The sequence below is a fragment of the Plectropomus leopardus genome, chromosome 23, assembly GCF_026936395.1.
Source record: "Plectropomus leopardus strain MGB_pleo_1.0 chromosome 23, ASM2693639v1, whole genome shotgun sequence".
NCBI classification, from domain to species: domain Eukaryota; kingdom Metazoa; phylum Chordata; class Actinopteri; order Perciformes; family Serranidae; genus Plectropomus; species Plectropomus leopardus.
The window spans coordinates 23177391-23192079 of record NC_142198.1 but is presented as its reverse complement, the minus strand read 5'-3'; the positions used below and the strand labels follow the sequence as shown (position 1 = coordinate 23192079).

Below are 14689 nucleotides of genomic sequence, written 5' to 3'. Positions count from 1 at the left end.
AGAGCACTCTGCACTCGGTTTGTTCTGGAGCGGAAACATCGTCCTGTGTGTCGGGCCCCTTGATGTTCTTTAATGAGCGTGTCTCTTTGATTTGACCCGGCTAATCAGCGGGGCCGGCTCAGAACAAATAAATAATGAACAGTCGTCCTCGGAGAGAGATCAGGCGAGATTTCAGTCGTCCGCTGAATGTCAATGAAGCCACTTGACAAAAATGATCTGGAATCAAAGTGTTCTTTGAGTCTCTGCAGCCAGAAAATAACGCCGCAAGTAGAGTTTGGGAGGTTTGCTCGGTGAGAAATAGTTGATTCTGTCTGTTTTTAGGTTTGAGAAGATAAGAGACGGTGCATTAAATTTGGATTATTAAAGCAAAGTGATTGACAGAGTGGAAGTTAGTCAGACGTGATGTAAACAACCCTGCAAGGTGGAGGCTGGAGATTAGAGAGAGAAACAAATTAAGAGGATTTGTTCAGTTTGTATCAGAACAGGCCCCAAAACAAAGAAAAGATTAATGCAAACAAGGCAATTAAGTGTTACATTTTCAACCTGGAACCACAGGCCGTTTGCTTTAATCTGCTCTGTGTCGGCAGCTTCGGGTTATAATCTCACGGCATAAAAACAACTGCATAGCTGCTCAAAACTAAAGCAGACCAGAGGCGCTTTTGGAACTTTTTCATATTTCTCAGAAACAGGACTCAGCTGAATACTTGGGAGAAAAAAAGAGTATCCTCTATGGATAATTTACTTTTTACAAGCATCATCCAAAGCTGTTCTGGAAAAAGTTTTAAGTTATAAATACAGCAACCTCTGATCAAACCACATGAATTTCAGGCTGCAGGGAAGCGATACTCAGCACAAACTGTAGTGACGTAACCACCAAGAGTTTTTTAAGGAAATAAAATCACAAAAACATTTTAAAGGAGAGAAAAATTCCCAAAAGTTTTTGAAAATGACCAAACATCTTAAAGGAAAAAAATGAACAAAAATTTTAAAAGACAAAAAAAGAAAACCTCACCAAAACAAAACAAACAAAAAAAGTGCCAAAACTTGTACTCAAAGAAAACATAGAAGGCAAAAATCACCATTTGTTTTAATTTGGGAAACATTTATAGAGAAAAAATAAATCCCAAAATATTTTAAAGGAAAACAATTGCTAAGAAGTTTTAAAGAAATAAAAATCCCCACAGTGATTAAAGCAAACAAAACAAAACAAACAAAAAAATGCTAAAAGGAAAAATAAATCATTCATTTTTTAAAAAAGTAAACATGCCTTTCAAACTGCAAGTTCGGATAATCCCATAAACCAAAAGAAAATCCCTCCCCAGTGTTTTAAGAATTAATCTGACACGCCTCCGCCTTTCTGTACCACCCCTCTCATAAAAAACAAACAGTCCCTAATAATGATAAAAAGCCCTGGATCTAACCATCTGTCCGTATACTTGACTAAATGCACTCAGTGTGATTCCTTCACTTTAAACTAAAACACATTTTTCCATCTCTGGTCAGTAAATGTGAAATGAAAGCAGCTGTAAAGTATTCTGTTTCTACTCTGCACTAATTACTAACAACTACTCATATTTTTAACATCGCAGTTTGTAATTAAAGCGTCAAAAAAGTTTTTCACGGTAAATAAGGAGAGTGAGAGTGCATAAAAAAGCATCAAATTAGAGTTTAGGTATCAAAAAAGAGAATCCCCCAAAGTCCTCAAATCCTCGAAGTGCCCCTGGAAAATGCTTAATTACAGTCAAAAATCCGAAACGATGAACGTCATGAAGGATAATCTCATTGCCACGGACTGAACTGGCCTTTTACAGTGAATTACATCCACGAGCGCGCTGTCACCGCGAGAAAGAAGCTGACATTGAGCTCGAACTTCAGCATTGAAAAAAGTCTTTGTGAAGCTGCTCTTTGGTGCAACATTAATGTCTGCAGCTGCAGAACAGACTCTCACTGGTGTTTTCGTGGTGTTTGTACGCCGACTTTAACACGTGAAGTCTGAAGAGGCCACAAATTAGCGTGGTCTAAAAACTGCTGAACCATCTCGGCTCTTAAATTAGTCCCGTTGTTTCAGCGTTTGATACAAACAGAGGATGTTTGTGGCGGCGATGAGGAGGCGTTAATTAGGCGCCGTTTCTTTAAAAAGTGGTCGATGGTTTTTATTTTTAGTGTCTTTTTTCAGCAGTGCTTGTGTGGAGCAGGTGTCAGCCTTTTACACATGCTGCAGCCTGATTGTGGAGGTAAAGATCAGCGGTTTCACAGAGAAGCTGGCAGCAGTGTGACGGCTGCCAGTTTGAAGCTAAATTTCCCCGCTTAATTATTTTGTGTTTTTACTTTGATGCTTAACTTTTCAGCCTCAGCTGGCGCTTCAACGGCGCTTCAACAGCTGCCTCTGCATCTTTGCTGCAAATAAGTTTGATTTTTGTTCGTATAATTGTCAAAAAAGTCCTTTGTGATCATTTGATCCAAAGTTATTGTTGGCTAATTAATTGAATCATTCATCTCCTACGTCAGTCAAATCTGCCAGTCTTCACTCCTTTTTCAGTGCTCTTGCATCTCTCTTTTTGCACGTTTCTCTTTATTTCTGTCACTCGTTGCAGCTCCTTCAGAGGTTAATTTTTTCTTTTAAGTACGTAGAAACGTATACATTTTCTGTGTTTTACATTGAAAAACAGTGGCATTTAAATGGCATTTTGTAAAGAAAATGCTATTTAAAGGGTGGAAGATTAAAGAATATTTTTTAAATATGATCAGGACTAAAGTTACTTGAAAGATTTAACTCAAAAAAGGCAAATAATATTAATTTGCGTTACTTTTATAGCAATTTAGGAAGAGGACTTTTTGTCTTCTTGGAGGACGAGAGGAACTATTTTTAAAAGTCTCATACTGCACAAAAAATCAAATGCACCAAAATCAAATTTACTGTTAGTCAATGGCATATCCCAGAGTCTGATAATCCATCCCAAAAATATCAAATCAGCATTAAGTATGCAGAAACTCATACCTTTACTGTGTTTTTTTAACATTAAAAACCAGTGAAATTTTGTAAAGAAGCTGGCATTTAAAGGGTCAAAACTCTGAAAATTTAAAACTATTTAAGAAATTTAAAGGACATTTTTGTCCTCTAAGCAGACGAGAGGAACTATTTTTAAAAAAACAAAATCAAATTTATTGTTAATCAAACCCCAAAATATGAAACCAGGTTTTAGTATTTGTAAAATAAAAATTCATTTATTTTGTCTTTCAGTAAACAGTGGATAAAAATTCTGAAGATTAACAGATATTTTGTTTTTATTTAAGTATGGAAGTTGGTTTAAAGAAATGGAAATATTATTGTTACATTGTTATTTTTTTGTTAGAGTTTTTTAAAGGCAGTTCCAAACCGCATGTTTTCTTTAAAAATCACAGGTAAAATATATACAATGTCCCGCATCCGCAAAATAACCAACTCCCAAATAAAACAAAAAACCTGTCATATTCTTCTCATTCTTATTATCCCGAACACGTTTGACTCCTGCATGAGCCTGGTGTTGGTGTTCTGAGGGTTTCTGTTTGGGATGTTTGCCGTCTCCTCCGTGTTTGTAGAGATGTAAATGTGGAAAAGATGCTTCAGACCTTCGCTGAGGTGAATCTGAACCTCCTCGCTGCATCTTGTGTTGTTTTCTCTTCTGGTGAGTCGTCACTGATCCTGTCAGCAGCGAGCCCGAGCAGGCGGGAGCTGAACGCCCTCAGGCCACTCGCTCCGTGAATCACTTCACCGCTGTGTGTGTGTGTGTGTGTGTGTGTGTGTGTGTGTGTGTGTGTGTGTGTGTGTGTGTGTGTGTGTGTGTGTGTGTGTGTGTGTGTGTGTGTGTGTTTTCCGCACAGATGTCTGTTTCCCCTGAGGCGGGCAGACTGGCCGACATCAGCTGTGAAACGGAGAGGTCACAGCTGTGTGTTTGTGTGAACGCAGCTGGTGTGACATTCTCCCACCTGTGAACCTCCGAGTTTCACTCCGAGTCTCTGCGCAGCGACCTGCAGCTGGGTTTAGCTTATTTAGACTTTTATTTTGAAGCGTGTGCAGGTTCGCTCTTGTCGTGTTTTGAGGATTTTGTTTTGCCATAATTTCTTGAACTTTTCAGGTCATTTTTAGGAGACAATTCTCAAACTTAAGCGCGTTTCTAGGATTTTAGGACACTTTTAGGATTTCAGGATGTTTCTAGGATTTTAAGACATTTCTCTGATTTTCGGTCATTTATAGGATTTTAGGAAGTTTCTCTGGATTTTTAAGATATTTCTCAGATTTGAGAACATTTCTTGAATTTTGTTTCCAGGACTTTAGGACGGGTCAGTAAAAAACAGTTTACTGCTTGGCAGTACATTCACATTGTCAGAAGCCCAGAGTGGTTACATTGCAGCCTGTTTGCTGGCTGCAGTGTTTTCTCAGTACTGGACCAGTTTCAGCAACTGTTGTTTCCACTTGTAACTTAGACACAAAAACATGGGACAATGAACAATAAAAATGCAGTTTCCCGTTCCAAAAGACAAAGTACAGCAGCATTTTTTTGGCCGCTTTCACCCAAAACTTTGCTGGATCTCAGACTCTGACTTCGCCTACACGGTCTGAAACCATCCGAGCTCTCCAAAGCTTTTCTTTTTGCTTCTGTATGAATATTCACAGCCTGGAGGTTTGATCCCACTGGGAGCTGCCCAGTACAACCACCATCTGCTGCTGTGCATCACCCGCGCTGACGGGTTCACTGGGAGCCGTGAAACATGTCTCTTTATTTAAATCGTTCTTATACTGCTATTTTTTTTTAGATTACTGTGTTAAGTGCAAGTATAAACTGCAATTTTAAAGATTGCTATTATTATCTCACAAGAACAACAACTCAGACTGAAACTTATGTTAACTGGACAAGACGGGGGCCACTCCGGCAAAGTGACAGGAGGCCAGGGGCCACAGCAGCCCCATCCCTGTTTCTAGGTTTTAAAAATGTTTATGAAACTTAAGGACATGTCGAGGATTTTAGGGCTTTTTTCAAATTGTTGGACATTTCTTCGACTTTAGGAGATTTTAAGGACGTTTCTAGAATTTAAGGAAGTTTCTAGATTCTAGGATATATTTGGGGGATTTGGGGCATTTCTCTGATTTTAAGACGTTTCTAGGATGTTAGGATGTTTCGGTGCCATTTCTATGATATTAGGAAATTTCTCGGCTTTTAGGATGTTTCTCAGGTTTTAAGTCTGATGTTTGGAAATTTCTCGGATTTTAAGTTGTTTCTAGGATGGACATTTTGTGGATTTTGGGAAATTTCTTGTATTTTCGAATATTTTTTGCATTTTAGGACATTCCTGGGACATTTCTTGAATTTTAGGACGTTTCTATGATTTTGGGACGTCTCTTGACTTTTGTTTGGTACTTAAAGGCTGCTGGAAAAGCAGTAACAGTCACTTAAAAACAAATACTTTTGTTGCTGTGGGGTCATTACACCCAAATGACAGGTGACATTTTCATTTGACAGGGCTGAGTAATATCAAGTTTAACACTAATGTAATATCTTTATCGATGCCGACTCAGTTGGTCAGTTTTTCTAAAGAGAATTAGGTACATTTTCTCAGAAGTCAGTTTTTTGAAATAACACCAATCATGTGCATTATTATATTTGATTTTATTCATCGAGAAACAAGAAGCATCTGTGATTTTTCCTTTTGAAGAGTTATTCAGTGTGTTTCCTTCAGTGTAGATTATCTGAAGATCTACTTTCAGCAGAAATCTGATCTCATTTTTGCACATAATCCGTGTTTCTGTCCAGGTTAAGGGATTAGGAATAACAGTCACATTCCTGATGAAGTGACCCGGTTCAAATCTTTTGGTACGCCGTGTTTTCGGTGAAACGGGGTGAGACATGTTGGAGGACATGTTGTGCCTGTTGCGGGGGATTATTAACAGCAGAGTCGCTCCTGATTTGTGAGTGATATGATGTTGGTGAAAGCCCAATCTGCTCTGCACGGTGCATCTTTGTTCACAGCCTGGAGGCTTAGTGACGGTGCGAACTGACCAAACGGCGCGTAAACTTTGCTCTCAGAGATAACATCGTGTCCTGCTTAAGCCCGATGACTCACGCTGATCCGCCGTTTGTGTACGAGCTCTGAAACAAGTCAAACTACACAGTTGGCAAGTGCAATCATGTCCTTTCAGGCAAAATGATTCCCTTTTAGACACAGTTAGAGACGAGCTGGAAACATAGTGGAGCATTTAGCAGCTGTGGAGACAAATATGTCTTTCAGGAGTTGGTGGACACCAAAAACAAAGCTGAAAGAGACAAAATGTTATAAGATAAATAAATAAAAATAAATAAATGGATGGATAAATAAATGAATAAAAAATAGAATTTAAAAATAAAATAATAAAATAAAATAAATAGAGAAAATATTAAACCTAACCAGTAACCCTAACCCTAAACTTTGAGGCATTTTTAACTCTTATTTATTCTCTCTATTATTATTATTATTATTATTATTATTATTATTATTTTTTATTTTTTATCAAACTCGTGGCACTTGTTATATTTTAAGCACTTCTTATCAACTTTAAAAGGGATGTATGTATATATGTATTACTTTTATGCTATCTATTTCCTTATAAGATTGTTACTTTTCAGGTATGAACCCTTTCATTATTAGATGTTATTTATTCATTTTTTTTCTTATAATAATTGTCCAGACTTTTTAAACCTCCATTTTTTTCAATTTATAACATTTTTAAAGTGCTGCGTTTTAACCCAAATTCAACCCCAATTATAAGCTGATAACATGTCAGTTTTGTTTTTGCCCTCTAGTGGTCAAAATAGTCATCTGCAGCTTTTACGGAGACGGCCATCAGCTGGTTTTGACCCGTGTGTCCGTCTGTGTCCTTGTCGTCCAGCAGAGACAGGGTGTGTGACAGTAAAATGGCGTTTCAGGCTGGACACATATGATCAGACATGGAGGCCGTCAGCGCTGTCAACGCCACACAGGACGAGCTCCGCCTCCTGCCCCTGCCTGATGACGACCCAGGCAACCTTGGTTACCATGACTACGACCCGAATGCCAGCGGCGCCAACTCCCCAGCGTTGCCTCCGTTGGTGTTTGAGGGAGTGGATTTCCCAGAAGACCCCATTAAACTTCTGAGTGTGCAGGTAGGGGTTTGTTTTTGTTTAACTTAATTTTTTAGAAATATCTCAGAAGTGAATTTCCTCAAATTTAGCACAAACGGCCGCTTGGATATGACAGTTAATTGAAATTTGATTTTTGGTGGTCAAAGGTCGGGTAACTGTGACCTTGCATGCATCTCATTCTCTTGAATGTGATATCTTTAGAGTGACTGACTTGATGGAATTTGTTCAAATTTGGCACAAACATCCTCGGAGACAAAGTGATGAACTGATTAGATTTTGGTGGTCAGTTGTCACTGTGTCTTGGCATCCGTATCCTTCTCTTGAACACAATATCCAAAGAACACATTGAGGGAATTTCTTCCGTTTTGGCACAAACAAACAGAGCTTTAAATTCCATCTTTGGATGTGCAGCGACCAAACGACTGTTTGTTTGATGAATATCAGTCAGAAAATATACAGTAAGTCTCAAAATATGCAGGTATCAGCTGTCGTCTCTTGTTCCTGTGATTTCAGAATAGTTCTTTGAGCTGTTGCATCAAAACAACTCGTTCTGACAGTTGTTGTTGTTGTTGTTGTTGTTGTTGTTTTTTGCAGGTGGTGTTGATCTTGGCCTACAGCACCATCATCGTGCTGGGGGTTCTGGGTAATTCTCTGGTCATCTACGTCATCTACCGCTTCAAGACGCTCCGAACTGTCACCAACTTCTTCATCGCCAACCTGGCTGTCGGTATGTTCACACACACACACACACACACACACACTTACTCAGCGGCTGTGATTCGATGCTGTCAGTCTGATCAGCAACAGGAAATCCTCTCAGACATCCAGACATGACAGCCTGTTTGTTTGTGTGTGTGTGTGTGTGTGTGTGTGTGTGTGTGTTGCCCTCTGCAGGTCGTCTGTGCGTTGATGACTCAAACATCTGTCAGCTGTTATATTCTGTGTGTGTGTGTGTGTGTGTGTGTGTGTGTGTGTGTGTGTGTGTGTGTGTGTGTGTGTGTGTGTGTGTGTGTGTGTGTGTGTGTGTGTGTGTGTGTGATGCCCGGGAGTCTGTCGGCTGCTGCGTGTGTGTGACAGAGAGATGAAATCAAACATCAAATATTTGTGTGTGTGACATTCACACGTCTGCCGAGGACAAACCGGCGTCATTGTTATCGTTATTGTTACATCATGAGCGTGAGGAAGAAGAGTTCGGAGTTTATACACACCTTTTTTTTTTTTAAATCTATTTTTGATTTGATATCCAGCTTGTTACATAATTCTTTGAGAACTATTTTAATTAGAGAACGAGCGCAGAGATCAAGAGACACTTTGACTTGTGATGTTCTTTAAAGTGCTGATCTACTTTTCATAAAACATAAAGTCTTCCACATTTTCTCATCACTTAATAATTTTCTGCTCAGAACTTCCAGCTGAACACTTCATAATGTCATATATGACAAATGCTTGTCCAACCGATGAGACAACACTTGGACAAAAGCTTATCGACCAACTGACCAGGAGGTAATCAACCCTACTAAATGCTGATGTATTAAAAAAAAAATCATAATAATAATTTTATTCATATAACACCTTTAACTGACCAAAGGTTATCAGGGCTAGAAAATAACAAAATATTAATAACAACTAACTAAATAAATAAAAACTGTAATAATAATAATAATAATAATAATAATATTAATAATAATAATAATAATATAATGTAATAATATTTCGATATAAAAAATACAAACAAATAGACTAAAAACAACAAAATATTAAGGCAGTAAAATGGCAAATAAAACGAAATCGAATAAATAAAACATTAATTAATTAAATAAAATAAATATCAATAAACAAATGGAAATAAAATAGATCACATAAAAGCAAGTGTATAAAATGGGTTTTAAAAAGTGATTTTAAAGAAGTCGCTGATTCTGCAATTTTAGTATCTGCTACAAAAATCCAATAACACTTTTTTATTTTTTATTACCATGGAAAGTTTTACATTTAAAATGTGGTTCTACATTTGTCAGTGTCTTAATGAGATTTTAGCATTAGTTATCGTGTGTAGTGGTAAAACCCCCTGAAAAGGTGAGATCAGCCAACACGAGCTGATAAAATCCTCTGATCCGTTTCACTGAGCAGAAACACAGCAGCTGCCAAAAACGGACACAAAGTGAAAGAAACCTCACAAAGGTCTCGTATCATGTGACTCTGAGCCCGTTTTATTTCACTGATATGATGAAAATAAAGATGTGTGTTTGTGACAGCCCGCACAGCTTCACATGGTTTTAATGAGCTGGAGAATATCTCAACTCTGACCAAACATCTGTTCAGCGCTGCAGCATAAATAATGCTCTCTCGGCGTAACGGCCTCCACACACAGCGATTGATGTCACCTCAGCTCTATTTATTTCTAATGAGACGAGTGCGAGGAGGCGACGTTCCCGAGTCCCTCCGCCTGTGAAGTGACACACCAGGCCCAAGTTTCACGTTGTGAAGTATCACGCTGGTGCATGATTAAACCGTCCTTTTACTGCCTGGATCATCTTTGTTTAGAGGCACTGGAGGCGTTCAAAAATAATCATCTCTAGGAAAGATTTTAATCCAGTTTTGAAGGGATTTTTTATGAGAGGACACAGTGAAGACAAAAAACTGAAGAAAAATAGAAATGGAAAAATAAAGCGCAGTCAGAGTGATTGACACTGGGAATTGTTTTTGTCCACTTAGCATCCATAAGGTGTCAGAGACATAAAACAGCAGCAAAATAGAGCTTGTTGATCAAAAAAGAGCCAGAGGAGGATCCCCCAAACCCCCGACAGTGGCCCTAACTAAGACCTGAATGTCCTAAAATCCGAGAAATGTCCTAAAATCTTAGACGTTCTGAAATACTAAAAATGTTCTAAAATCTTAGAAACTTCCTAAAATCTGAAAAATGTCATAAAATCCCATATATGTTTTAAAAACCTAGAAATGTCATAAATCCTCAAAATCCTAGAAACATCCTAAAATCCAAGAAATGCCCTAAAATTGTAGGAATGTCCTAAATCACAGAAACATCCTTAAGTGCTAAACTATTAGAAACGTCTTAAAATCAGAAAAATTTCATAGATATGTCCAAAAATGCTATAGATGTGCTAATATCCTAGAAATGTCCTGAAATGCTTAAAATGTCCTAAAATCTTAGAAATGGCCCCAAATCCCCAAAAAGTCCCACAATCTTAGAAATGTCCTAAAATCCTAAAACATATATGGGGCTGCTGCGACTGGCCCCTGGCCTCCTGTCATTTTACAAAAGTGGCCCTCAGCAAAGCAGGCCGAGTGTCCCTGTTTCACCCGAACTCCCCCTCACTCAGTTCAATCACAAATTGACTAATTCAAACCATTAAAAGCTGAACAACATTAATTAAAGAGTCGACATCGTACAAACACACGAGTGAACACGTTGTAATGAAGGCATGAATTAACATAAAAACAGCTTCACAAACAAACGCGTGAATACATCAGCACACGACGAGTAAATGAAAACGACGCGTAAACCATAAGAGGTAATGGAGTGTGAAGTGCGGGGCCGTGTGAGACGGGAGGGAAAGCACCTCTGCTGTCAGACATGAACAAAAACACGTTTTGTTCAGAGACAGCCGATCAAAGTCAACAGGCTGAATGAGACTGGAGCAGAGAGATTTCAGCACCACGGACAGCGACAGGCTAACAGGCAGACTTCAGCACCACGGACAGTGACAGGACTGAAGCTGGTCCTGTTTGAGGACATTACTGAAGCTGTCTTAACCCTTTAAAACCTGAGCAAATTGTCTTCATTTATTACAAAATGCGACATTTCCAGTAGTGGTTGTTATGACAAAATCAAACTTTTTTTTTGTTTTGTTTTGTTTTTACAACATGTTGGGACATTTCCAGCTGTGTTTGTCGCAGTAAAACCAGGTATCTTTTAACATGTGGGGAAAGTTCCAGTTATAATTGTTTAACAAAACTGAGTAGTTTTTAACATCATCATTTTCATTTGTGCACATTGTGACAAAACCAGGTGTGTCATCGTTGCAACAAAACCAGATTTTTTGACACATTTCCAGTTATGCTAACAAATGTTTTTTTGTTTTTTTTTACAGGAGGTCTGAGCGTTTTCAGCTGTGATTATTTTAAGAAACCAAGATTTTATTTATTTATTTATTTTAATGTTGGGACATTCAAGCTATGATTGTCACATGATCTATTTTGAATCCTAACTGTACCCGCGTGTAATTTAAAAAGCAAATAATTTATAGATGCAATTAATTTAACAGGAACTTGCACACAGCTCTCAGGCTTTCAAACCTAAAAGTTGTAAAAACTTGAAAGGCATAAAAAATAAGTTAATGTTTTTTTTCCAGAACACAGGAAGTCTGTGTGTGTGTGTGTGTGTGTGTGTGTGTGTGTGTGTGAGTGTGTGTGAGTGTGTGTGAGTGTGTGTATTTATTAATGACAGCCAGCAGTTAGGTTTTACTTTGCATCCAATTTTCTTTACACTTTTCAGAGCAAGTGACACTGCAGGCGATGTAATGATGTTAGCACACATCACACACTGCTAAACACACACACACACACACACACTGCTAAACACACACACACACACACGCACACACACACAATCAAAGATGCCCCGCTGTTCACTCCATCAAATTATTTCTTTCTCCTGCTTTATGAACTGATTCATTTCTATGTGTCTTATTTTGTGACAGCTGGAGAGGGTAAATTAACATTTTAATTCCTCCCAGACGGACCGATCACCGCTCCGCTCAGTTTTATTAAACTGTGGGGCGTGCAGGTCGGTAAGTCGAGAATAAAGAGGTTTCTGTTTCTGTCTGCATGAAGGCAAACTCAGAAAACTCGAACTGTTTCGTCCCTGACAAAAACTGAAGCTTCTTCTGTTGATTGTAACAGTTGATTGTAATATTTAAGTTTACATAAGTGGAAAGTAACTTTTCTGAATTATTTTGAGCAGAAGAGGCAGTTATTTGAGAAAATGCTGCAGCACAATCAGAAATGTCCAAAAGTGTTGTTAAAAATACACAGTTTCTCAGAACAATCGTTTCTGGAAGTGTCACAACAAACACAGCTGGAAATGTACCAACCGTTTGTAAAATAAAACACTAAAAAAAAGTTTTGTCTGAACAAACATGGCTGAAAAAAAAGGAAAAAATAATTTTTGTTGCAACAAGCACGACTGGGAATGTCCTGACCTCTTATTAAAAAAACAACAACTTTTCTTTTTTTTTTGTTTGTTTTTGTTTTTCTCGTCCCAGCAGGCACAGCCAACAATTTAAAATGCCCCAAAATGTTATTAAAAATACCCAGTTTCCAGAACAGTCCTAACTGGAAATGTCCCACCACAGCATTTCCCACCACACCCCTCCAAAAATAAAAGTCCCGACGTGTCAGTAAAAAAGTAGCTAGTTTAACCAACATGGATGGAAAATATTATTAAAATAAAATAATAAACAACTGAAAATGTCCTGATAAAAAAATATCCATTTAGGTCTCAAAAAACACCGCTGAAAGTGTCCACGTTACAGACACGTACAGCAGTGACGTCAGTCTTTTCGGCCGCCTCTCTGAAGTCAAGCAGCAGGTTTGGTTGGCTGAACACATGGCGCTCCCTTTGACGGCGAGCTGAAGCTCTCTGCGGAGCTTCAAGTGCGACCATTTTTGGTTTGCAGCGTCTCACAGAGAGCAGATAAGGACATCATTTATAAAGACGTGTAAATACTGCGTGGACGGACGCCACAGACTCCATTAGAAGTAGAGTTTGCTGGTGTCCTGCCAGGCGGGCGAGGGCACGGAGACACTCGTCTCTGTGAAGTCTCGTCATTGTCCTCACTTTGTTTAAAAGGTTTCGTTTTGCTGCTCTGCGTCATGCGGAGACGCCAAACACTCGTGTTTTAAAGCAAAGCGGCAGAAAGTCTCATATTCCAACACAGAAGGCCAAACTGTGAGCCAGAGAGAGAAAATGTCTCCGCATGAAATGAAGCACAAGAGACACGTCGTGTGAATCCGAGCGCCGCTGTCACTGTTTCATAGTTACATTAAAGGTTAAGAGGTTTGCGTTGGAGAACAGAGACTAACAGGAAATGAAAAGTGAAGCAGAAAATAACAACCCGCTCCTTTAGAGACAAACGCTTTGCTTTAATGTATTTATGAGCGGATGACGGAGCCGAGAGACGGAGAGCGCCGCAACATTTAAAGTGAGAGACTCAGAGAAGAAACACCGATAGTGAAATTAATTTCCCGTGAAAGCTCTCTTTACATTCACAGTTTAACTTAAATTGCTCAGACGGAGGAAGTGACAAAGAAGTTTGCATTTCAGTGAAGCCCAGATCCATCAACGGGAAAACAAAAGCTCTCTGATAACTGTGATTTTTCCTTTTTATAATGTTTTAAAAATAATGTTTTATTGTTCTGGTTTCCTGATAAATAAATGAACCAGCTGTACTTTAACTAATTTAAACTTTAACTTTAAACTAATATAAATACAGAGACGGGGAGGAGGTAATATTTCGAGAAAAAAATCTGAATTTCCAAAATTAAAGTAATAAATTTGGGGGAAAACTCTGATATACTCTGACATTAAGGTAGTAAATATCAAAGAGAAAAAAAGGATGTTTCCAGAAATTAAAATGTTAAATGTACAAGAAAGAAACTCAAAAATGTATGCTAATAAAGTTGAATATTCCCGGAAAATTTAATTTTTTAATTTTATTTTTTTATTTTAATTTTATGGGGAAAAAACCCCACAAAGTCACGGTAACGCAATTTGGAAATTCTCTGAGATTAAAGTGGTAAATTTACAAGATATTAACTAAAAGATGTTCGATAACATTGGATGTCTCCTGAGATTCCTCCTATGGATTTTTAATCTCGAGCTATTAATAAAGGGCATGCAGCTCAAAATATGCACATATATAACATTTAACCCTTTAACACCTGGATCAACATCAGTTTTCTTCACCAAAACCTCTAAAACCTGAAAAAGAGGGTTTGATTTCTTTCAAAGGTAAAAGGTACAAAGAAACAATCTGATAGATTTAATCAAAAAATTTGGAAAAAATGTCCAGAAACTGCATTTATTATTCTTTTAATGACGTATTTAAAATGTTGATACAGAATTTATTTTTCATTCTTTTAGGTCATTTTCTTTCCTTATTTCATTTGTGTTTGTTTTTTTTTTTTAAACTTTTTTTTCACTAATTTCTTGCCATTTTTGGGGGGGGCATTTCTTGTAATGTTACTCGTCCATGCCAATTTTCTCAGGTATTAAAGGGTTAATAGACGTGTTGCTTGTGAACTTGAATTAAACGAGCGAGGAGAGCAGCCACGGCGAGCTGAAACACAGAAGCAGGAGAGAGAACAGAGCGGAGGACTGTGACTGATGTGATGTGAAATGTGCAGGAAGGTAGAACGGCGGCAGCCAGAGAGTTGTCGGTTCAACTCCCCCCGAAACCAAAGCGGAGCGGGCAGCAGAGCAGACAGTTCGGGTAAACAAAGAGTGAGCGCCAGGCGAGCGAGCGCCAGGCGAGCGA

At 38.3% G+C, this 14689-nt stretch overlaps 1 protein-coding gene across 8 annotated transcripts in view; it reads left to right on the top strand.

Annotated features, from left to right (window-relative positions):
• The window catches only part of npy2rl (neuropeptide Y receptor Y2, like), a 77985-nt gene that overhangs the window by 51650 nt on the left and 11646 nt on the right, over positions 1-14689 (top strand). For 7 of the 8 annotated variants that reach the window (XM_088073467.1, XM_088073469.1, XM_088073466.1 and 4 more), the window contains 2 exons: positions 6902-7154; positions 7728-7860. In XM_088073467.1, the coding sequence (XP_087929593.1) occupies positions 6960-7154; positions 7728-7860 (328 nt within the window). In that variant the 5' untranslated portion in view covers positions 6902-6959. The remainder of the gene's footprint in view (positions 1-6901; positions 7155-7727; positions 7861-14689) is intronic. The other variant, XM_088073471.1, reaches the window with a different exon arrangement.